The sequence below is a fragment of the Stegostoma tigrinum genome, chromosome 20 (assembly GCF_030684315.1).
Source record: "Stegostoma tigrinum isolate sSteTig4 chromosome 20, sSteTig4.hap1, whole genome shotgun sequence".
Lineage (NCBI taxonomy): Eukaryota > Metazoa > Chordata > Chondrichthyes > Orectolobiformes > Stegostomatidae > Stegostoma > Stegostoma tigrinum.
This window is the reverse complement of record NC_081373.1, coordinates 56,726,899-56,751,638: the sequence shown is the minus strand read 5'-3', so window position 1 is coordinate 56,751,638 and position 24,740 is coordinate 56,726,899. Positions and strand designations below refer to the sequence as shown.

Sequence of the window (24,740 nt, the reverse complement as noted above, 5' to 3'; positions counted from 1 at the left end):
CTGGATGAATGGGACAAGGGGAAGGGAAACAGTCCACTGCATCGAGCGAAGATAAACGTCGTTCAGTTAGAGGACTCCCATCGGATAACCTCAGGCTTCAGACCCCACGAACCCAAGCGACCATCTGCCGGGCTGGAACCCCGCCCCGTGCACTGAGCACTGCACTTCACCCGGGAATGACGGGAGGGATTGGCGTGAGGTAACATCCTGTGGGCGTGGTCTGGCAGCGCGCGGGCTAGTTGTCTGTTGCCGCCATGTCGCGGAGCGGGGAGCGAGTCTGTGGGGTGAGTCGTGGCGCTTGCCGTAAACCATTTCAGATAACTGTGTTGAGCCCTCGTGTCTCGACTCGTTCTACCCCCTTCTCTATCGCTTCTTGACAGATTCTCCCCGCCCCTGGCTCACCTTCTCGCCCCTTCCTCCTTGCCCCGTTACCCTTTCTTCCTTGCTCACCCAACCCCCCCCCCCCCGCCTCCATCGCCACACTTTCCTTGCTCACCTTTCTTTCTTGCCCCGCCTTCACCCCTTACTCTTTCGCTCTGTTCTGTGGCAAAACAAGCTTGTATCTCAGATTTTCTCTTCCCAAGTCACCTGTGTTGAGTGGCCCAATCAGTAAACAATGTCCAGTGGCTTTCTCAATGAGTAGTAGTTTCATAGATATGGTCATTGAGTGGTTTTTAGGGCAACACTAAATGTGAAATAGTGCATTTTTACATATCTGTAGCTTAAATGCTTGAATTATTTTGTTTTGGTTGAATTATATGTGAAAATTGCTTTCTCTCCCTCTGGATGTAGTGTACTCCATTGGTGGGGAAGACTCCGTTGGTGGGGAAGAAACCTTTTGCAGAAATTAGACATGGGCAGAAAACCACTGAAACAAAGTGGAACCGCAGGACTGTCCCAGTGACTATCAGTTTGTTGGAAAGCAGTGAAGGTGAAGAGGATTGGATGGAAGCAGTTGTGAAGTTACCCGAATCAAGTGAAGTACTTCCTGAATCTCCAGTGGCTATAGCAGATGATTTTGTTCCTGAAACACCAGCCAGTGAAATAGCAGCACAACCCAAGTTGCAAATGCCCAGTGTGATGACACCACCGACTTTCCATGCCTATCGTTCCAAGTTGAATTCATCGAAGAAATGTACCAGAGTTAAAGTTCAGCTGTTTTCAAACAGTGAAAATACTGGAGCTGTGAAATCAAGTCGACGACACAGTGTCAGCAGCAAGACTAAGAGACAGGATTTGTTGAGAGATCGTGAAAACTTTTCTCCTGTTTGCTTATTTGGGAAGAGATCTGCTGGTCCTAATGAGGTACCCAGATTGAAAAAGCAGAAATCAGCTCCAGTGAAGGAAGTAATTGGTGACATGGTCCAGGATAAACAGGACTGTTCTGATTGTCTTCTGCAAGAGTGTCTTGTGGCTATTAACCAGGCTCCGCTTGGACCACAGTTGTGCAACGTTGTGAAGAAAACTGTGAATGAAAAGCTGCGAGATAGAAAACTGCAAAATGGGCAGATGAGACAATGTGGGAATTATGTTTTGAAGCCACTCTCTTCTCCAAACTGTTTATCTAAAGATGCAAACCTTCCTGTGTCTGTGTGGAATAACGTGGGGAGCCTGCCATTGCCCACATCCACCACTCTGTTAAGAAATCCCTTCAAGAGAATAGATAGACTGTGTACAAATTCACAGAATAAAAGTTGTGATTCAGTATTTGTTCAAATAGCAAAAACTAAGTACGGTAACCATAGTAAAGAGGATGCAGACTGGAATTGTGTTGAGCCCACAGTGCCAACAGATAAAACAGGAGAAGTGGAGATTATGAAAAGCCCTGGCACAACTTTGGGGCATCATAATGTGAACAATATTCACCTTTGTATTGATGAAGAATGTGAAGAGCAATGTGTCAAATCTGAGGACGACATTGGAAATGCTGCAGCAGATTTAAAGACTGTGTCTTCTCCGGTTGAACTATATTTTAGTGTGACGAACAAACCCCAGATCTCAAATGTTACAAAACAATCAGATGCACTGGGAGAATCAAAGAGCAGAAGCTGCTCACAGAGTTTCAGTCGTGCAGCAGAGATGCCGAATTCTTCGAGGTACAGCTGGTCTGTTGCTCTCAGTTAGCCTGTGGTGCAGATTTATTTGTCATTACAAGGCCTTGTTAGAAACTTGAATATGCAGTTGTTGAATTAATCTATAAATTTCTCTTGTCTACATGCCTTTGTTTTTGCAATAGTTGGCTGATTCTTGCTGTTGTCTTATAAACTTTACCGCAATCATCCTGGCTTCCTTTTGACTCCTTGCTTTTTCTTAGAGTTTCTGTATATGTCAGTGACTTTCTAAGCATATATTGCATTGATCGGAGTTACTTAGGTGATCACCAGTTTCGTTGAACTAGTAATGTCATCAAGTAATTTTACTCTTGTGGTCCCCTCTTAAAAACTTAGTCATGAACATTGGAAACCTCTCTATGGCATTAACATTTTGGAATGTGTTTGCTGAGCTTCCAGAGAATTGCTGACCTTCAGCTCTGTGTACAAGTGTGGAATGTTGCCCATGAGGCTTAGTTCTCCAATAATGATAGCATCTATGCTCAGTACATTTTGTGACAGTTTTTATTACATTTGTATTTCCACCCAAAAGCCATACACACAACTAATAAGATATGAAAACTGGAAGGTGTAAAATTCAGAGATAGTAGGAACAGCCAATGCTGGAGAATCTGAGATAACAACGTGTAGAGCTGGATGAACACAGCAGGCCAAGCAGCATCAGAGGAGCAGGAAAGCTGACGTTTCAGGTCTGGATCTGAAACGTCAACTTTCCTGCTCCTCTGATGCTGCTCGGCATGCTGTGTTCATCCAGCTCTACGCCTTGTTTGCCAGGTGTAAAATTGAGTTCCTGCCATCATTATATTGACTGTAACAGGTAGTAGACAAAATTTCTCCTGTCTTGAGATTATAATTTGCTTCCCAATTCTACCATTGCTCCAAGTCCATTTTGGAGCTAGGCAAATCATCTATAACAGATATAGAAGCAATAGTTTATTGTCTCTGTGACAATACTTTAAAGTGTTAAAAATAAATCATTGAAAGCAGAGAACCTTAGAAAAGTTAGGGTTTGATTATGTCTCGCCTCTCTTAAGTTTGTTGCAATCCAGTGTCGTTATTTTGAATCAGATAATGCAGTTTTTTCATGTATTGTTCATGTTTTCAACTTATGGTGGTCCTCACTCTTTCTGAAATCTACCTGGTATATTTTCCAAGGTTGACTCTCATCCTTTGGATTTCAGGATAATGCTCAAACTATTGACAATAGGTGCAGGAGCAGGCCATTCGGCACTTCGAGCCAGCACCACCATTCATTATGGTCATGGCTGATCATCCACAGTCAGTATCCTGTTCCTGCCTTATCCCCATAACCCTTGATTCCACTATTTTTAAGAGCTCTATCCATCTCTTCCTTGAAAGTATCCAGAGACTTGGCCTCCACTGCCTTCTGGGGCAGAGCATTCCAAATATCCATCACTCTCTGGGTGAAGAAATTTTTCCTCAACTCTAAACGGCCTACCCCTTATTTTTAAACTGTGTCCTCTGATTCTGGAGTCACCCATCAACGGAAACATGCTTCCTGCCTCCAGAGTGTCCAATCCCTTAATAATCTTATACGTCTCAGTCAGATCCCCTCTCATCCTTCTAAACTCAAGTGTATACAAGCCATTGTGGGAATTGACCTCGTGAACCTATTGGTAGCGTCCTCATCTCCACCACCTCTCTGGGATATGAGGGGGGCAAAGGTTTTCCAGTGTATGCATGAACTTCTTTTGCCCCACTTCTCAATTTTTGAAATGTAGCAAGAGGATTCCATTGCTTATTTACTGTCCAGTGCGTTTTGCAGCCACATTCATTACCAGTGCCCACCAGGAAGGTGTTGATTCTAATTAGCTTCTTCCATTATTTGCCTGGATGGCCTGACTTATTTTACTGTTACCGCACTAACTATTCTGTTGGCGGTATTGTGTGATGCTGCCTCAGATGATCACAGCCTTGTTGATTCATTACCTCTTTGTTCCTGAATACTTTGCCTATTCTGATTGTTCCTACTATAGCTTCTATTTCTAGTCCTTCTGTCAGTCTTCACTCTTAAGCTTATTCTCCTTTTGTTTTCTGCTTTTGGCTTTTTTAAGAAGTCTGTTTGTAGTTCCACATTGCCAATGCAATTCTTGCTTTATTCTCTGTGATTTTTATATTTTATACTTTTGGTTCTGGTTTTATTAAAATCTGAAATTGAATGTATGGTATGTGCTTTTCACAGATACAATGGACCAGCATTTTTTTAATGATAGTAGAAACTGCAGATGCTGGAGAATCTGAGATGGCAAAGTGTAGAAGGCTGACGTTTCGGGCCTAGACCCTTCTTCAGAAAAGGGGGACGGGAAGGGGGTTCTGAAATAAATAGGGAGAGAGGGGGAGGCAGATAGAAGATAGATCGAGGAGAAGATGGGTGGAGAGGAGACAGACAGGTCAAAGAGGTGGGAATGGAGCCAGTAAAGTTGAGTGTAGGTTGGGAGTGTAGGGAGGGGATAGGTCAGTCTCCAGGGAGGGCGGACAGGTCAAGGGGCTGGGATGAGGTAAGAGATGGGGGTAGGGCTTGAGGTGAGAGGAAGGACAGGTTAGGGAGGCAGGGATGAGCTGGTTTTGGGATGCCGTGGTGGGAGAGGAGATTTTGAAGCAGTGCCACAATGATGCCACCTGACGGTTGCAGGAACAGCAACTCATATTCTGCTTGGTAACCCTGCAGCCCAATGGTATCAATGTGAACCTTACAAGTTCAAAACAAACATTGAAAACTGTGTAAGAAAGTCCTAACTTGAACAGCATTGTCTTTGCTTATAGTTTGAATGCCACAAACAGGTTCCAGGATGCTTAACCCAATCCTAATTATTTCAAAGACAATTTCTCTGTGGCGTTTATGTCTTGCTCATTTCAAATGTTGTCCCATTTACTGAGACGCATCAACTATTCTGTCATGCTGTTGTTGGAAACCCATTCTTAAGTACAAAATTCATCATACGTTCCAGCATACAAGTTTCTTCACACACAGTAAATCATATTTGAGCACAGTGGTATCCCAGTATCATGTCTATCTGTGTTCAATGGCAAATTTTATTTGGCTTTCAGGTGGTCTTACCAGAATAAACATTGGATGTCTCCTGTATGATCCAGTTACTAATGTTAAATGCAAGGGGTCTGCTGAAAAATGCAAATGAATTGAAGGCGTAAATTGAGGGCAATGCTTTTGATGTAGTGTACATTGGCTTCAATAAGGCTTTTGATAAGGACCCGTAACAACACAGTATTCTTTGAAGTTTGCATCACATAGACAGAATGGTGCAAAAGGAGAGTTGCACATCCCAGATGTCTTCGTTTTTCAAGGACTGCAACTCATCCCTCACACCCTGTCCCTGCAATAACTGCCAAAAGAGAATCCCCCTCGTACTCTCATACCACACCACCAACCTGTGAATCCAACACATCATCCTCCGACACTTCCACCATCTGCAATCTGACCCCACCACCAAAGACATTTTTCCATCCCCACCTTGTCTGCTTTCCAGAGGGACCACTCTCTCCGTGACTCCCTTGTCCACTCCACACTCCCCTCCAACCCCACCACCCCTGGCACTTGCCCCTGCAACCGCAGGAAGTGCTACACTTGCCCCCATACCTCCTCCCTCACCCCCATCCTAGGCCCCAAGAAGACTTTCCACATCAAGCAGAGGTTCACTTGCACATTTGTCAATGTGGTATACTGCATGCGCTGTACCTGTTGTAGCCTCCTCTACATCGGGGAAACCAAGCAGAGGCTTGGGGACTGCTTTGCAGAACACTTACGCTTGGTTCGCAATAAACAACTGCAACTCCCAGTTGCGAACCATTTCAACTCCCCTTCCCATTCCTCAGACGAAATGTCCATCCTGGGCCTCCTGCAGTGCCACAACAATGCCACCCGAAGGTTGCTGGAATAGCAATTCATATTCCGCTTGGGAACCCTGCAGCCCAATGGTATCAATGTGGATTTCACAAGCTTCAAATTCTCCCCTCCCCCTACCGCATCCCAAAACCAGCCCAGCTCATCCCCGCCTCCCTAACCTGTTTTTCCTCTCACTATCCCCTCCTCCCACCTCAAGCCACACCCCCATCTCCTACCTGCTCACCTCATCCCGCCCCCTTGACCTGTCCGTCCTCCCCGAACTGACCTAACCCTCCCTACCTTCCCACCTACACTCACCTCTACAGGCTCCATCCCTGCCTCTTTGACCTGTTCGACGACTCCTATCCAACTTTGATCTGCCTTCCCCTCTCTCCCTATTTATTTCAGAACCCTCGTCCCCTCCCCCATTTCTGATGAAGGGTCTAGGCCCGAAATGTCAGCTTTTGTGCTCCTGAGATGCTGCTTGGCCTGCTGTGTTCATCCAGCTTCACACTTTGTTATCTTGGACAAATACACCTATCTATTTCCGAACAGAATAATAATTTATAGTCACGTGTATTTTTACAAAAGAAAATACAGTAAAATATTTTAAAAGTCACCATGGCATGATGCCTGTATTAATGACAAAAGTCTCAGAAGAAAAAAAGTAAAAAAATTAAGACAGAGTTCATCTTGGATCAAGTTTAGTTCAGGGAAAAATTAAGACAGTGATTGCTAGAATTCCTGGAAGCTGCCATCAAAGAAGATCTGCACACTGATGAGACCTCTGTGCTGGGATAACATCACCAAATGTGGAAAACACCACGTCACACCAAGCCAAATCTGTTCCTCCAGGACAAGGCCACCACAGTGGGGGGGCCGCCACCACTCCAGGCTAGAATACAAGACCTTCACAAATGGGGACAGGCCAAGATTGCCATTGCCACTACCAAAGAAGACTTCTACACCAACGGGACCTTCATGTTGGGACAGCACCGCCGCAATGGGAGATCAATGCATCAGCCCAAAACCACCACGCTGGGCTAGAACCCTTGTCATTGCAGGGCCCAGGCTGGGAGAAGATTCTTCTGCCAAAGAAGTTAAGAAAGATAAGATAATAAATGGGAATGTTAAGAAAAAGCAGAGAAAGATAAATAAAGTAAAATGCAGACACAGTGGATGAGTTCTGGGCTCCTTAGATAACAAGTTTACCACCTATTTAGTCTATTGTCAATCATAGTAATGGTGCGATGGTATCGTAGAATCCCTACACTGTGTAGAAGTAGAGATAATGGGAACTGCAGATGCTGGAGAATCCAAGATAACATAGTGTGGAGCTGGATGAACACAGCAGGCCAAGCAGCATCTCGGGTGCTCCTGAGATGCTGCTTGGCCTGCTGTGTTCATCCAGCTCCACACTTTGTTATCTTACACTGTAGAAGTAGGCCATTTCAGCCCATTGAATCTGTGAAGAACATCCCACCCAGACCCAGACCCCTATCCTTTTCCTTTCACCTTGCATTTCCCATTGATCTAGTCTACACATCCCTGGGTGCTATTGGCAATTTAGCATAGCCACCCTACCTAACCTTCACATCTTTGGACTGTGGGAGGAAACCCATGCAGACACAAGGAGAATTGTGCAAACTCCCAAGTGTGGAATTGAATCCTTGGTGCTGTGAGGCAGCAGTCCTAAATACTGAGCTACCGTGCCACCCAAACCATAATTTCTTTACATGAAAGAGTGTTGCTGTTGCTTGATGGAAGTGTGTTTGTATAGGTCTTGTGGACTTCAGTGAAACTTCTCATCTATTTGGTGTATTATTCCCCCTTTGCTTCTAAAGGCATTAATTTTTGGGGTGCTGCTGAGACTTGAGTATGTTATCATAACTTGAACAGGGTACATGTGACTTATCACAGGTGACTGGATATTGATTTGGAATGGTAACATGGTATTCCTAGCCCAGAGTTTTTGAGTAATCTCCGAATGGTCTTACATTTCAGGGCTAAAACTTGGATCCTTGTGTTCTTGTCTTAAGTACACTACAATGTATTTACTCAGGTCATTGGAAAAACAGTTTTATGACTGTGTGGCTTTTCTCTCGTAAAATTAAAATTGTGCATGATTGTCCTTGTTATTTCCATCTTCAGTGAGAAGTGTTTAAATGCTGCTGCAAGTGTGTGTAAAGGTCGGTACCAAGTGGTGTTGATTAATGAAGTCTTCAGTCCCAGTGGTGATCGAGAAAAATACTTGACAATTACAGCGAGCCAAAAAGGCACAGACGGCCGCAGTGACACCCAGCAGTGTGTTCTGAAGGATGATTGGTGAGGAGCTATGGCTTTCTTTTACTGTCTCCTGTACATGCAGATATTCTGTGTCCATGTGCAGTAGCTTCATGCCCATATCACATCTTAACTCTCTCATCATCTGTGCATAACAACACTCCTCTTATCAAGGGCTCTTGAGCATTGTTGAGTTTAACTATTTTATTATTGTCCATTCCCTCAGCTGCCTAGGTCCTAAGCTCTGGAATTCCCTCCATTAACCTCTTGGTCTTGTACCTGACTCCCCCTTCCCCCTCCCTCTCTCTCTCTTTAAGGTGCTCCTTAAAATCTAGCTTTTTAATCAACCCAATTTCCCTAATATTAGCCCAAATAACTTTGTTTTGTATGAAATATTTTCTCACAATGTATCATATTAAAAAGTCTATCTAATGTTTTTCAGTGAATTTAAATGCATTTTAACAAACTATTATCCTTTTCAGGGACGCCGTTGAGGTCAAAGTCGGGGATACGGTCTATGTTGAAGGAGAGAAGTGTTCTGATACCTTTGTAGTAAGCAGGGAAAAGGGGTACCTGATTGTGAACCCAGACCACCTTATTTCTGGGACTAGTGTTGCAAACAGCATCCGGTGCATGCGTAAGGCTGTGTTGAATGAGAGATTTAAGGTGAGAGTTATAAATCATATTCGTTTGAGGGAGTGTGCAATAAGTTTTGAGCCCTGTTAAACAAGACATTGGTGTGATCACATTTGAAGTACTGTGTGTAGAACTGGTCTTTTAATTCATGGAAGGATGTAAATGCATTGGAAGTAGCTCAGAGAAATTTCACCTGACTTAATACCTGAAATGAGCAGGTTGTCTTATGAGGAAAGGTTGGAGAGCTATGCTTTTATCCAGAGAGTTTAGAAAAGTAGGAGATGGCTTGATGGAAACATGCAATATCATGAGGAGCAGCATTCCTGCCCCTTTTTTTTAACCCTTCTGCGTAGACCTCCAGGATCTGAATGCAACTGTGACTTCTGGAATTGGACGTCACTGCTGGAAATGGCACTTGCACCTTGGGAGTATCTGTGTGCATGTGGGCAACAAGGAGGAAAAGACAGAGTAGGTGTTGAGAAGGTATTTCCTCTTAATTTACAAGGCAGTGGTTAAAATTGAGATGGGGCAAAATTTCAACTCTCCCTAAAAGAGAGTTGAAAGCGGAGATTTTTCTTTAAGGTAGGGATAAATAGATTCTTGTTAAGCAAGGAAGTGGAAATTTATTTGGGCCAGGCAGGAATGTGGGTTTACGGTAATGATCAGATTAGCTATGATCTTATTTATGGTAAAGTTGGCTTAAGGAGCTCTTGCTCCTCTGTTATATGTTCATATGTCCCATTACTGCCAGTATATGCTTTTCATACATGTCCAACCGACACCTTGATTCCAGTCCTTGGGTACTAACCCAGTGTCTTTGAAATTTTCAGTATTTGGAATCCTGCCTGTTTGTATAAATGCCCCAATCTTTCAACCTTCAGAAAGTACCCATTCATATAAATTCCCAACACAAGGACAGTGTCCTGCTTAAATTATGATCCTAGCTATATTAATGGAGAAGTCTGATCCCAGGCTGAAACTGCCATATAAAATTTAATTTGTTTTTGGTTTAACCATGTGGCTTCTCAATGAAGCATGAGTATACGATGCTGCAGATTTTGCTTTATCCACAAGAGGGAAATTTATTACAAAAGAAATGACAACGGCATAGAATCATCCATGCTATCTACTTAATACAAATTTAAAGGTACTAAATATGGTAAAATATAATCCCATTAATTCCACAGCCCTCCTTCATAAATAGAAGAGGAAATCAGATATTTAGTACCGAAAACAGTTCTACACCACGAGTAGTTTTCAGTTTCTGAAATCGCCACTCTTAAAATACTTGTCAATATCCCTGTATTCAGCTGATCATAAGTTTGTCTACTGTGACTTTAACTTTTAATGTCGAGCTGCTGATTGCTTATTCCTGGTACTGCCATTAACCCTTCTCTCCAAGGTAATCTAATACACGAAATCTGTCGTTCCCTTCTCAGGAGCTCTGCTATTCGTCCTGTTCTAAGGTCTTCTGAGATGTTCTTTTTTAAAAAAAACTCAAAAATTAAAAGTGAAACTCAAAGTTGCTCAGTCATGGGCATTCTCCTTAAGTTTTAAACAACAGATTCCAGATGCTAGTAAACCTTTGAAGCCTCATTATTGAACGTGCTAAGTCACAAACAGTCTAAAATAAACAAAACTCCATTGGTGCACAAATCTATTCACTCTACATCTAGGCTTTAAAAGCTCTTTTCAAAAGAAATCAGCATGGTTATGGAGATAATTGCAGGTTAACCGCTAACTTAAGACATACAGACTATCCATCTGTTGCTGACGAGAAAAGACTCATACCCATCTAAGATATGAAAAATTATACACTTAAGTCCCACAGTTTACATCATAATATGAATTTCTATCTGAAAACCCTCCAACACAATCTCAAATTTGTATTAATTTCACATTCATCCAGCCCTCATGTTGCAAATTATAATTATTAATAATGAAGCAGGACATGCCCTGGGGAGAATGGAGAGCAGCTGATGTGTATTAGAGCAAATATCTAAAGGCTGGTTTTCCCCAGGAAGGGAAGACAACAGACTGGAGTTTGTGTTGAACTAAGAAATGCAAATAAACAGTGGGACACAGACTCCTGCTTCCTGATTGGCTTTTAACATTGGCTGCTATTCCTGTTCCTATAATTTTTTCACTGTTCTGAGATTTGTTTTCTCCCTGCGTTGTGTCTTGATTGCCGTGGTGAGTTTAGCTTCATAACTCACTCTAGATTGAACAGTTGTAATCTCAGTAATGGAACTGTATATTCTAAGTTATGGACAGTTTGAACTCTGAATGTTTCATTGTGTTGTCACATCTGAAAGTGTTGCACCTACTAGCTAGTGTGGTGCTTTGAATAATGGACCTTTGTGTATTTTTTGATTAATATCTTCATTCCTTGCTTTTGTTTTGAAGGCCTGTGAAAAGGGAACGCAACAGATGTTAGTTGGCACTCTAGTTCATGAGATCTTTCAAAAAGCAGCAATGAGCAACAGGTTTACTCAGAATGCATTGGAAGAAGTGGCCTCTCAAACAGTATATTCCCAAAAGTACTTGGGAGAGATGTAAGCAATGTTTGTCTAATTTCTTTTAATATTAGTGGAAATGTTTTGAGCTGTTAAGCTTATTTATAGTTTCTATATCTGGGGCCTTGAGATGTGAAGCTCAGCTTCCATTCCTGGCTACGTGGATGAGGATACTGCTTCACCTAATGCACCAAGAAGTCAGAATTTGATTTCTCATTTTTTGAACTACTGTCAACTATTGCACCAGGTAAGTTGTTACATGTGTGCTCATCCCTGTGGTGAGGTAGAGAAGATGACCTGGACTCCTCCTTGATTGTTGGGTGATTCCCCTACCAAAATTAAAGAGCCTCTATTCTTCAGTATCTAGTATTGGTCCACAGTGGCTTACTCTATGGGACTGTTCTACTGTGCTTTGCAAAAAAAATTGTGATAACTTGCATTGAAATAAAACCTTGTCACATCCTTGGGATAGCTGATTAATTTCTTTTTGAGTATGGGCACTCTTGAATTAAATTGAACTGAATCATTTATTGTCACAGTGGGCTGAAGCATTGCATCCATATTCAGCCAGAACTGCAGAGTGGGTGGTCCATTTTAGCCTCCTTCTGAGCTCCTCAGTGTCACAGATGCCAGTCGTCAGCCAATTATGATTTAGTCCACATGATACCAAGAAATGACTGAAGGCACAGGACACCACAGAAGCTGAGTCCTGACAACGTTGCAGCAATAGTACTGCACAATTATGCAGCAGAGCTAGACGATCCCTCGCTAAGATATGCTAGTACTGCAACAACTCTGTTATCTACCTGATAATATGGGAAATTGCTGAAGTATGTAATGTCTACAAAAACGTGAATGAATAGAAACATACCTTCATAGCATGTTGCTTGACTTTAGAAGCTAGCAGAATAGGCCAGGTTTTCGCTGCTGATCAACTTGATTAAAACCCAAGAGGCTGACTAAACCACGAATGACACTAAATGAAAAATAAATAGCTTGAACTGTTTTGATCAAGTGTGAGAGAAGGGCTTAGAAAGAGATGATAGTGGTTTTTTTGGTCGGGTATTCCAAACAAAGATAGGTAGGAACTGGAAGAGGGACAGGCAAACGTAAGGAAGGGTAAAGTTAAGAAGGAGACTATTCTTCAGGATATTTTTGGGTAGCATAATGCAATCGTTAAAGCCATGATGGGGTTGGATAGGTTGGTGCAAATCAATGAGCATAGGTGCCAGTGGATAAGATATGGAAAGCAGAGTTTTGAATGAACTGAACGATGTGGAGTTTATGAAGTTGATTAGGAACACGTTCGAATAGCCGTGCTTGCAGGTAAAGATATGTCTCATTTACTGACTTATAATTTTGCTTGTCCACATTAGCTTCCTACATTATCTAGTCTTGCTCATGGTTTCAGATTGAAGGAGTCTAATTTGATCAGGACAAGGTGAGAAATATTTTCTAAAGCCACGTGAATATTAGACTACTTAAGCAAAGGCACAGCACAGAAATAGTAGCCAAATAATCAATTTTTGTGCTGTATAGATTTCTGGAAGGATTTAGTGGCTTTAGGTGTATTTGATAATTCAAATGCTTTGAAATTCCTGTGGTGAGCATCATGCATGCCATTCCCAGTTGTTGTTGATGCAGTTAGTGGTCCAATGAGTACTGCTTCGTGATCTGTTTGCAGGTTAATATTCACTGCAGATTCTGGCTTTATTTTGGTAATGGGTGAAGCTTTAGTATTCTATGGGTCAGAGCATTTCAGGAGTGGCCTCCACTGGGTCCAGACAATTAGACATCCAGACCCGAATTAATGTATCTCTTTCTCCCTCGGGGATACTCTCTGGATTAATTCACTGAGCTATGAGGGACATCTTTGGTCTGATGTGATCTTGAGCTGTTTTTAAAATGCAGGTACAGTTTGAATCTGAGTCAAGCGGATATGATGCAAGCAGTACGTGATTACCTCCCATCGTTAGTGACCTGGGCTCAAGATTTCATGGATAATTCTGCTCAGTCCAGCAAACGGCAATTGCAGCTAAAACTGTACGTAGTGTTCCACATCTATTAAACATGGTGTATAGGGGTTGGTACATTAAGTGCAATAGATGCAATCGAAATTATATTATGCGGGATCATTCTGTCCAAATGGTCGCCGGTGTTCATACGCTCAACTTGTTGCCCAGGATCTTGTGTCTGTTTAACTGTTTATCAATCTGCACTTAATTTTTTTTAATGAACAAAGAAAATTACAGCACAGGAACAGGCCCTTTGGCCTTCCAAGCCTGCGCTGATCAGATCCTCTATCTAAACCTGTCGCTTATTTTCCAAGGATCTGAATCCCTCCGCTCCCTGCCCATTCATGTATCTGTCTGGATACATCTTAAATGACGCTATCGTGCTCGCCTCTACCGCCTCCGCTGGCAACATGTTCCAGGCATCCACCACCCTCTGCGTAAATAACTTTCCACGTGTTTCTCCCTTTAACTTGCCCCCCTCACCTTGAAATCATGACCACTCATAATTGAGTCCCCCCACTCTGGGAAATAGCTTCTTGCTATCCACCCTGTCAATACCCCTCATGATTTTGTAGTCCACAATCAGGTGCCCCCCTCAACCTCCATTTTTCTAATGCAAATAATCCTAATCTACTCAACCTCTCTTCATAGCTAGCACCTTCCATACCAAGCAACACCCTGGCGAACCTCCTCTGCACGCTCTCCAAAGCATCCACATCCTTTGTGACAGTGGTGGTTCCTTGGTGACCAATCCCCTTTCATTGCCGTTTAAGTATTTATTGAGGGGAAAATTGTTGCTGCAGCACTTTACCTCAAAATAATTGGGACAACAATAAGAATGGCAAATTTCAGATGATAATTCGTTGGTCAACAAGAGTAGACTTTTCATCAGGGCAGCACCTTGTCTTTACTGTAAATTTGGGAGCTCTGGTCTTTTTTGAACTGAGAGAGCTGAAATGACATGCCTTAATTTGTTTTTTTTTCCAGTGTGTCTCTTCTATCTACTATTGACTTAGCTACTCGTCCCTCATTGCCTAATCATCTTTCTTTGCTGGTATTAGTTCCCTGCAGCGTACCGCCCGCATGTCCCATGCATCGGCACATGCACTTTTACACACTTGCTTCTCCACAGATTCCCTCTCATTGATTTCCAAAGAGTGATGGCCATCCAAAGTATGATGTAAATTACTTGAATATATTTCCTAGACCCAGTGACAGAAATTCGTCCAGACTGGCATCAATCTGTGGCATCACAGTGCTTGATATTGAAGACATTGAGGAGAATATTTGGTCCCCGAGGTTTGGATTAAAAGGCAAGATTGATGTAACAGCATCTGTTAAAATTCACTGCCAACCCAGGACACAAACTAAAGTCATGCCGTTGGAGCTTAAAACTGGGAAAGAATCTAATTCAGTGGAGCACAGAAGTCAGGTACGTGGCTCAGTATCATGGGGGAGTAGTACCTGAAGGTGCTGACTCCCTTGCTAGAGTATGGCTCCTGAAGGCACTGACTCTCGCTGAGGGATGGCTGCTGAAGATGCCAACTCTCACTGGGATGCAGATCCGGAAGATGCTGACTCTTGTTGGGGGAGTGGTTCCTGAAGGTAGTCATTCGAGCTGTGGGGAAGAAGGAAAGAAAACTCCAACCCACTCCACTGCTCACTATTTTCTGCTTGTTTTAGCAGCTTTCCAAAATGCTGTCACGCTCCCTCATAAAGCATGTGTCTTCATTTTGTTGAAGTGCTCTTGCATGGCACCTGAGCTCAAACCTTTTATTTCCAATAGAACCTGCACGTTCTTTATTCTCTGCAAACTTAATTAATTATCTGCGCAAAGATATTTTTTCAGCTGTAACTGGCCCTTTATTGAGTTTTGTGCTTTGTTTAAGATTTATTTTCCAATTTCCTTTTATGTTCCCCATCAATCTTTCTCCATATGACCATACAAGCAGTGAGCAGGCCATTCTGCCCCTTAAGCCTGCTGCATTGTTCAATAAGATCATGGCATAATGGTAGTGGTAACCTCATGTCCTCATTCCCACCGATTGCCAATAATTTTTCATTTGTCTTGATAAACAAAAATCTACCTACCTTTGCCTTAAAAACATTCAAGGACTCTGCTTTGTGTTCCAAAGATTCAATGTTGAAAAAAATTAACTTCATATTTGATTGAAATAAATGACCCTTAATTTTTAACGGTGAGCCCTCGCCCTAGATTCCCCCATAAGAGAAAACATTATCTCCACATCCAATGTGTCAAGCCCCTTCATTATCTTTTGTGTTTCAATCAAGTTGCCTCCTATTCCTATAAATACCAACAGGTGCAAACATCACCTGTCAAACCTTTCCTCCTACCACTGCACACCCATAATAACTGTTAGTCTGTTAACGAATTGCTTCCGATAATGGAACATAGAACAATACAGCGCAGAACAGGCCCTTCAGCCCCTGATGTTGTGCCGACCTGTGAACTAATCTAAGCCTATCCCCCTACACTATCCCATCTTCATCCATATGCTTATCCAAGGACTGATTAATGCCCGTAATGTGGCTGAGTTAACTACATTGGGAGGTAGGGCGTTCCACGCCCTAACCACTCTGAGTAAAGAACTTGCCTCTGACATCTGTCACCCCTCAATTTGCAGTTAGGCCCCCTCGTACAAGCTGAAGTCGTCATCGTCGGAAAAAGACTCTCACTGTCCACCCTATCTAGTCCTCTGATCATCTTGTATGTCTCTATTAAATCCCCACTTAGCCTTCTCCTCTCCAATGAGAACAGACCCAAGCCCCACAGCCTTTCATCATAAGGCCTTCGCTCCAGACCAGGCAACATCCTGGTGAATCTCCTCTGCACCTTTTCCAATGCTTCCACATCCTTCCTATAATGGGACAACCAGAACTGCACACAATATTCCAAGTGAGGCACTAGCGTTTTGTACGGTTGCGGCATTACATCATGGCTCTGGAGCTCAGTCCCTCTACCAATAAAACCTAACACACCATAAGCCGCCTTAACAGCACTATCAATCTGGGTGGCAACTTTCAGGGATCTTTGTAATGGACACCAAGATCGTTCTGCACATCCACAGTACCAAGAATCTTTCCAATGACCCAGTATTCTGCCTTCCTATTATTCTTCCCAAAGTGAATCACCTCACATTTATCTGCATTGAACTCCATTTGCCACCTTTCACCCCAATTCTGCAGTTCATCCAAGTCTCCCTGCAACCTGCAACATTCTTCCACACTGTCCACCGACTTTAGTGTCATCTGCAAACTTACTAACCCATCCACCTATGCCTGCGCCAAGTCATTTATAAAAATGACAAACAGCAGTGGTCCCAAAACAGATCCTTGAGGCACACCCGTAGTGACCTGACTCCAGGCAGAATATTTTCCATCAACCACCATTCATTGCCTTCTTACAGAAAGCCAGTTTCTAATCCAAACTGCTAAATCTCCCTCAATCCCTTGCCTCTGTACTTTCTCCAATAGCCTACCGTGTGGAACCTTATCAAAGGCTTTACTGAAGTCCCTGTACACCACGTCAATCCCTCTACTAATAAAACCTAACACACTGTATGCCTTCTTAACAGCACTATCAACCTGGGTGGCAACTTTCAGGGATCTATGTACATGGACACCAAGATCGCTCTGCACATCCACACTACCAAGAATCTTTCCATTGACCCGGTATTCTGCCTTCCTATTATTCTTCCCAAAGTGAATCACCTCACATTTATCCATATTAAACTCTATTTGCCACCTTTCCACCCAATTCTGCAGTTTACCCATGTCTCCCTGCAACCTGCAACATTCTTCCACTCTGTCCACCACTCCACCGACTTTAGTGTCATCTGCAAACTTACTAACCCATCCACCAATGCCTGCGTCCAAGTCATTTATGAAAATGACAAACAGCAGTGATCCCAAAATAGATCCTTGAGGCACACCACTAGTAACCGGACTCCAGGCAGAATATTTTCCATCAACCACCACTCATTGCCTTCTTACAGAAAGCCAGTTTCTAATCCAAACTGCTGAATCTGCCTCAATCCCTTGCCTCTGTATTTTCTCCAACAGCCTACCATGTGGAACGTTATCAAAGGTTTTACTGAAGTCCATGTACACCACGTCAACTGCCCTACCTTCATCCACATGCTTGGTCACCTTCTCAAAAAAAAACTCAGAGGTTTGTGTGTCACGACCTGCCCTTGACGAATCCATGCTGACTATCTCCAATCAAATTGCTGTTTGCTAGATGATTATAAATCTTATCTCTTATAATCCTTTCCAAAACTTTTCCTACAACAGACGTAAGGCTCACAGGGCTATAATTACCTGGGTCATCTCTACTGCCCTTCTTGAACAAGGGCACAACATTTGCAATCCTCCAGTCCTCTGGTACTAAACCTGTGGACAATGAGGACTCAAAGACCGCCACCACCTCCCTAGCTTCCCAGAGAATCCTCGGAAAAATCCCATCCGGCCCAGGCGATTTATCTAGCTTTACACCTTCTAGAATTGATAACACGTCCTTCTTTCTAACCTCAATCCTTTCAATTCTAGAAGCCCGTAACTCAGTCTTCTCCTCTACAATATTCTCCTTTTCCTGCGTGAAAACAGATGAGAAATACTCGTTTAGCACGTCTCCGATCTCCACAAGGTCTACACACAACTTCTCACTTCTGTCTTTGACTGGCTCTATTCCTACCCTAGTCATCCTCTTATTCCTCAAGCTGTAGAAAGCTTTAGGGTTCTCCTTTATTTTACCTGTTAATGTCTGCTCGTGTTCCCTCCTTGCTCTTAACTCTCTTTTTAAATCCTTCCTAGCTAATCTGTAACTCTCCGTCGCCTCATCTGAGCCATCTCGTCTCATCGTCACATAAGCCTCCCTCTTCCGCTTAACAAGAGATACAATTTCTTTAGTAAACCACGGTTCCCTTACGTTATCACTTCCTGCCTGCCTGACAGGGACATACCTATCAAGGACACGCAATATCTGTTCCTTTAAACCAGCTCCACATTTCGATTGTTCCCCCTCCCCTCCATTTTGCTACCCCATTCTGTGCCTCCTAAGCCTTGCCTAATTGCATTATAATTGCCCTTTCCCCCATCTGTAACTCTTGCCCTGTGGCACGTTCCTATCCCTTTCCATCACTAAACTAACTGTAACCGAATTATGGTCACTCTCTCCGAAGTGCTCACCTACCACTAAATCAAACACCTGGCCTGGTTCGTTCCCAAGTACCAGATCCAGTGTGGCCTCCCCTCTTGTCGGCCCTTCGACATACTGTGTCAGGAAACCGTCCTGCACACGTTGGACAAAAACTGATCCATCCATGTGCTAGTGTTATAGCAATTCCAGTCAATGTTGGGGAAGTTAAAATCTCCCATAATGACCACACTGTTTCTTTCACTCCTGCCCAGAATAGTTTTGCCGATCCTCTCCTCCACATCCCTGGATTTTGCGGAGGCCTATAAAAAAAAAACCTCCCAGCGGTGTGACCTCTCCTCTCCTGTTTCTGACCTTAGCCCATACCACCTCAGTAGATGAGTCCTCCTCAAAAGTTCTTTAAGCCACCGTTATATTTTACCACCTTCCCTGACCTTAATGAAAGATCTAAGCCCTGGAACCTGCAATATCCATTCCTGACCCTGTTCTGTCCTTGTCTCCGAAATGGCCACAACATCGAAGTCCCACGTACCTATCCAAGCTGCAAGCTCAACTACCTTATTCCGGATACTCCTGGCGTCAAAGTAGACACACTTCAAACCAGCTTTCTGTCTGCCAGTACACTCCTATGACAGTGAGATCCTGTCCATGTCCTCTCTACTCTCTTCCTCCTGTGTACTGGAACTACACCTCAGTTTCCCATCCCCCTGCTGAGCTAGTTTATATCCACCCGAATAGCACTAGCAAATTTCCCACCCAGGATATTAGTGCCCCTCTGGTTCAAGTCCTGTTTGTAGAGGTCCCACCTTCCCCAGAATGATCACCAATTGTCCATGTACCATGTACCTGAAGCCCTCCCTCTTGCACCATCCCTGCAGCCATGTCTTCAGCTGAAATCTCTCCCTGTTCTTCACCTCGCTATCACGTGGCACGGGTAACAAACCAGAGATAACCACACTTTTTGTTCTAGCTGCCAGCTTCCACCCTAGCTCCCTGAAATCCTGCCTGACATCCCTATCCCTTTTTCTACCTATGTTGTTGGTACCTATGTGGACCATGACTTGGGGGCTGGTCACCCTCTCCCTTCATGACCCCAAAGACAGGGTCCAAGTTATCACGGACCCTGGCACCTGCTAGGCAACACACATACTGTGCGTCTTGTTCGTTCCCAACAAACCTTCTATCTGTCTCTCTAACTATTGAGTCCCCAATGACTAACACTCTCTTCCTATTCCTCCCTCCCTTCTGTGCAAGAGGGGCAGACTCTGTGCCAGAGACCTGCACCCCAGTGCATGTCCCTGTTAAGTCGTCCCCCCAACAGTGTCCAAAACGGTAATCTTGTTTTTCAGGAGACTGATTCCTTTTCCCCCTTCCGTCAGTTACCCAGCTTTCTTCATGTTTAGGAGTAACTACTTCCCTGCAACTCTTGTCTGTAACAGTCTCTGCCTCCCGAATGATCCAAAGTTCATCCAGCTCCTGCTCCAGTTCCCTGACGCGGTCTTGGAGGAGCAAGAGCTGGGTGCACTTCCTGCAGATGTACTTGGATGGGACACTAATGGCATCTCTCACCTCTAACATCATGCAGGAGGAACATTGCTCTACCTGCACTGCCATCCCTGCTAGTCCCCTCATCAGAAAGTATTAAAAAAAAAGCTTACCTGATTTGCCTTTTGTCTATAATCTTTTTGTAGTCTTCTTATGTTCAACTTAGTTAATAACTTAGTTTCCTATCTATGTTTGTGTCATGAGCAAATTTGGCAATTATGCATCCTGTCTCCTGACGCAGAGTCAATTATTGGATGGAGAGGAATTTGTTTAGCGTGTGCAAGACAATTTTCTGATTCAATATGTAGATGTACCTACTGGAGAAGGTGCAAAATGTGACTTACTCTTGGGAACTAAGGCAGGGCAGGTGACTGGGGTATCAGTAGGGGAGCACTTTGGGGCCAGTGACCTTCAGTCTATATGTTTTAAAATAATGATGGAAAAGAATAGACTAAAAGTCAAAGTTCTAAATTGGAGCAAGGCCAATTTTGATGGTACTAGGCAAGAACTTTCAAAATTTTATTTGGGGGTGGTGGATGTTTGTAGGTAAAAGGACAAATGGAAAATGGGAAGCCTTCAAAAATGAGATAATAAGAGTTCAGAAACAGTGTGTTCCTTTCAGGGTGAAGGGCAAGGCTGGTGGGTGTAGGGAATTCTGGATGACTGGAGATTTAGGTTCTGGTCAATAAAAAGCAGGAAGCATAGACAGCAGAGATCAAGTGAATCCCTAGAAGAATACAAAAGTAGTAGGAGTATACCTCAGAGGGAAATCAGGAGGGCAAAGAGGGGACATGAGATAGTGTTGGCAAATAGGGTTAAGGAGAATCCAAAGGGATTCTACAAATACATTAAGGATGAAAGGGTTATTAGGGAGAGAATAGGGACCTTAAAGATCAGCAAGGCTGGCTATGTGGAACTGCAGGAGATTGGGGACATACTAAACAAATATTTTGCATCAGTGTTTACTGTAGAGAAGGAAATGGAAAACGTAGAACGTGAGGAAATTAATAGTGACATCTTGAAAAATGCCTGTATTATAGAGGAGGTGGTGCTGGGTGGATTAAAACACACAAAGGTGGATAAATCCCCGGGACCTGTTCAGGTGTACCCTAAAACTCTGTGGGAAGCAAGGGAAGTGATTGCTGGGCCCCTTGCTGAGATATTTGTATCATTGATGAGGTGCAGGTAGACAGGAAGTTGGCTAATGTGGTGCCATTATTTAAGAAAGGTGGTGAGAAAAAGCCAGGGAACTACAGACCAGTGAGCTTGATGTTAATAGTGGTAAGTTGTTGGAGGGAATCCTGAAAGAGAGGATTTGCTTATATTTGGAAAGGCAAGGACTAATTAGGGGTAGTCCGCGTGGCTTTTGTTCGTGGGAAATCATGTCTTACTAACCTAATTGAGTTTTTTCAAGAAGTAACGAAGAAGATTGAGGGCAGAGCGGAGGACGTGATCTGTATGGACTTCAGTAAGGTGTTCAACAAGGTTTCACATGGTAGACTGGTTAGCAAGGTTGGAATATAAGGAGAATTAGTTATTTGGATACAGACCTGGCTGGAAGGTAGAAGGTGGTGGTAAAGGGTTGCATTTCAGACTAGAACTCTGTGACCAGCGGTGTGCCATACAGATCAGTGCTGGGTGCACTGCTTTTCGCCGTTTATACAAATGATTTGGATGTGAACACAGAAGGTTCGTAAGTGTGCAGATGACACCAAAATTGGAGCTGTAGTGGACAATGAAGAGGGTTACCTCCGAGTACAGTGGGACCTTGGTCAGATGTGCCAATGGGCTGAGGAGTGGCAGGTGGAGTTTAATTTAGATAAATGTGAGATGCTGGATTTTGGAGAGGCAAATAAGGGCAGGACTTATACACTTAATGGTAAGGTTCTGGGGAATGTTGCTGAACAAAAAGACCTTACAGTTTCATGGTTCCTTGAAAGTAGAGTTGTAAGTAGATAGGATAGTGAAGAAGGCGTTTTGGTATGCTTGCTTTTATTGGTCAGTGCATTGAGCATAGGAGTTGGGAGGTCGTGTTGCAGTTGTACAGGACATTGGTTAGGCCACTTTTGGAATACAGAGTGCAGTTCTGGTCTTCCTGCTATGGGATGGAGGTTGTAAAACTTGAAAGTGTTCAGAAAAGATTTACTACAATGTTGCCAGCGCAGAGGGTTTGAGCTAAAGGGAGAGGCTGAATAGGCTGGGGCTATTTTTCCAGGAGTGTTGGAGGCTGAGGGGTGACCTTTATAGAGGTTTATAATATGATGAGGGGCATGGATAAGGTAAATAGACTAGGTCTTTTGCCCAGGGTGGGGGAGTCCCAAATTAGAGGGCACAAGTTTAAGGTGAGAGGGGAAAGATTTAGAAAGGACCTAAAGGGTAACTTTCTCACGCAGAAGGTAGTGCAGGAATGGAATGAGCTGTCCGGAACTGATGGAGGCTGGTACAGTTACATTATTCAGAAAGGCATCTGGATGGACTAGATTTATTTAGGCTATCAGGTCGGCATGGACAAGTTGGACCAAAGGGTCTGTTTCCGTGCTGTACATCTCTACAACTCTTCATAAGTTGTTAACAGTTGAGATCCTAGCACCAGTCTCTGGTACATCACTGTTTGCCAACCTGACAAAGATTTGTTTATGTCTACTGTCTGCTTTCTGTAAGCGAGCTGATCTTTCTTTCATTTCAAATTACCACTGCTTACACTTCGCTTTTTCTTTTCGCCATAACTTTTGATGTGGTATATTGTCAAATGCCTGCTGGAAATCTAAGTATAGTTTATCCATCGGTTCTGCCTAGTCACAATACGTGACTTCCTAAAAAGAAGTTCTGTATATTGATTAAACGTGATTTCTTTTCACAGAACTGCGTTGACTCTGCCTGATTACCTTGTACTTATCTTAGTGTCCTGTTAAAAGTTCTTTAATAATAGCATCTTCCTTATGACAGATGTTAAGCTAACTGACATAAATTCCTTATTTTTTTTGTCTCCTGTTGCTGAATAAAGTAGTTGCACTTGCTATCTTTCAGTCTCATGGGACCTTCCAAAAATTGAAGGTGGTTTTGAAAATTAAAACTAAAATAGCAATTATCTCAATAGATACTTTATTACATGTATGTTTATTATGTTTCATTTATTTCTCCAACTTTTGCTGCAGACTCATTTCTTCCTTTTAGGAGGTGGTTCAATCCTATTTGCCAGTTTTTTGGCTTTCAAGTTTTTCTGGGCTGGTTCCCTCTAATGCTCTTCAAAATTGCCTTTTTTCAGATTTTATCTTCATCTTCTCTGTTTATAATTTTGAATTCAGTTCCATTCTGCTTGTTATTAGTGAGATCCTTTTTACTTGTCCCATTTCATTTCCAAAATACAGTGGGACCTCATTAAGAGGAAAATAGTGTGGATGTGTTGCAGAAAATCATCCTGCTGTTGCCACTTTCATTATTTTTACTGTATTTTATCTGTGGAATCATCCACAATTCCTACTCTCCCAAGTTAACTTAGTTCGAGTTTGATTGAGTTATGTTGGAGTGCATAATCTGAAATTGATTGGTTTTTCTCAATCATTGGTATGTCATTATTTTCAGGCAGTTTTCACATTTCCATAGATGGGTTGGGTGGGGAGAATTCAAGGAATGGGGACTCTTGAGTTTCTCTCTGCTCTGGCCAATTTAACAAAGGGAGCCTGAAACAAGCCTTAGGCGTGTTATTTACATCTGTTAATGTTTAACAAGTCATCTTACCCACTGTGAAGTTGGGCTTGGGATAAGGGTTGAATTGATTCCACAAAATTGCCATATTTTGCATCCATTTTTCATCTGTTAGTTCAGTGTTTAAACTTGGTGAGTCTTGAGAATAGGTCAAATTTACTCCTTCATTGATCAATATCTGCCGGTGGAGGAGCAATCTTTCCCAATCAGGGAGCCCACAGAAGTAAAGCATCAGCTACTAAGTGATGTTTATGGAGACTGGTAGCAGAATATAATGTATAGGCCCAGAAACAAGAGCTTACTGACATTGTCTTGGACTCTTTGGCCACGAGTAAAGTTCCTATGCAGGTATGAACAAAGCAATACTGTGGTTCTCGTTTCGCATTGCTATCTCAAGATCGTGCTTCAGTGAGATCTGTGGGATTCCGATAAGATTTTGGATCACTGCCTCTAGAGCTGTAGAATCTCCAGCATGGAGACAGTCCATTTAACTCCACAGTTCTCTGCATGTGCTAAAAATTCATTATTCCAATATTTCACCCAAATTGCCGCTTCACAGACTTGTCGAGAGCAGAGTGCAGGCGCTCTACAAAGCGGTCTTTGAGCCTCTGTGACAACACTTTCCAGTCGCGAACCACTTCAACTCCCCCTCCCACTCCCTGGCGACATTCTCACCCTAGGCCTCCTCCACTGTCACAACAATGCAACCCAGAAACTGGAGGAGCAGCACCTCATATTCCACCTTGGGAACCTACAACCCATCGGTCTCAATGTGGACATTACTAGTTTCAAAATCTCCCCACCCCAGCCTCATCCCATGACCAGCCCCCCCCCCCCCCCCCCCCAACCTCCTTGACCAGTCCGTCTTCTCCCACTCCTCCCACTTACCTT

General features: G+C 43.2%; 1 protein-coding gene across 3 annotated transcripts in view; it reads left to right on the top strand.

Annotated features, from left to right (window-relative positions):
- Window positions 1–214: 214 nt before the first annotated feature.
- Window positions 215–24,740, top strand: part of dna2 (DNA replication helicase/nuclease 2) — an 89,340-nt gene continuing 64,814 nt past the window's right edge. For all 3 annotated transcript variants that reach the window (XM_048551337.2, XM_059653196.1, XM_059653195.1), the window contains exons 1-7: window positions 215–284; window positions 793–2,096; window positions 8,125–8,298; window positions 8,739–8,922; window positions 11,299–11,447; window positions 13,320–13,451; window positions 14,630–14,855. In XM_048551337.2, coding sequence (XP_048407294.2) covers window positions 255–284; window positions 793–2,096; window positions 8,125–8,298; window positions 8,739–8,922; window positions 11,299–11,447; window positions 13,320–13,451; window positions 14,630–14,855 — 2,199 coding nt within the window. In that variant the 5' untranslated portion in view covers window positions 215–254. The remainder of the gene's footprint in view (window positions 285–792; window positions 2,097–8,124; window positions 8,299–8,738; window positions 8,923–11,298; window positions 11,448–13,319; window positions 13,452–14,629; window positions 14,856–24,740) is intronic.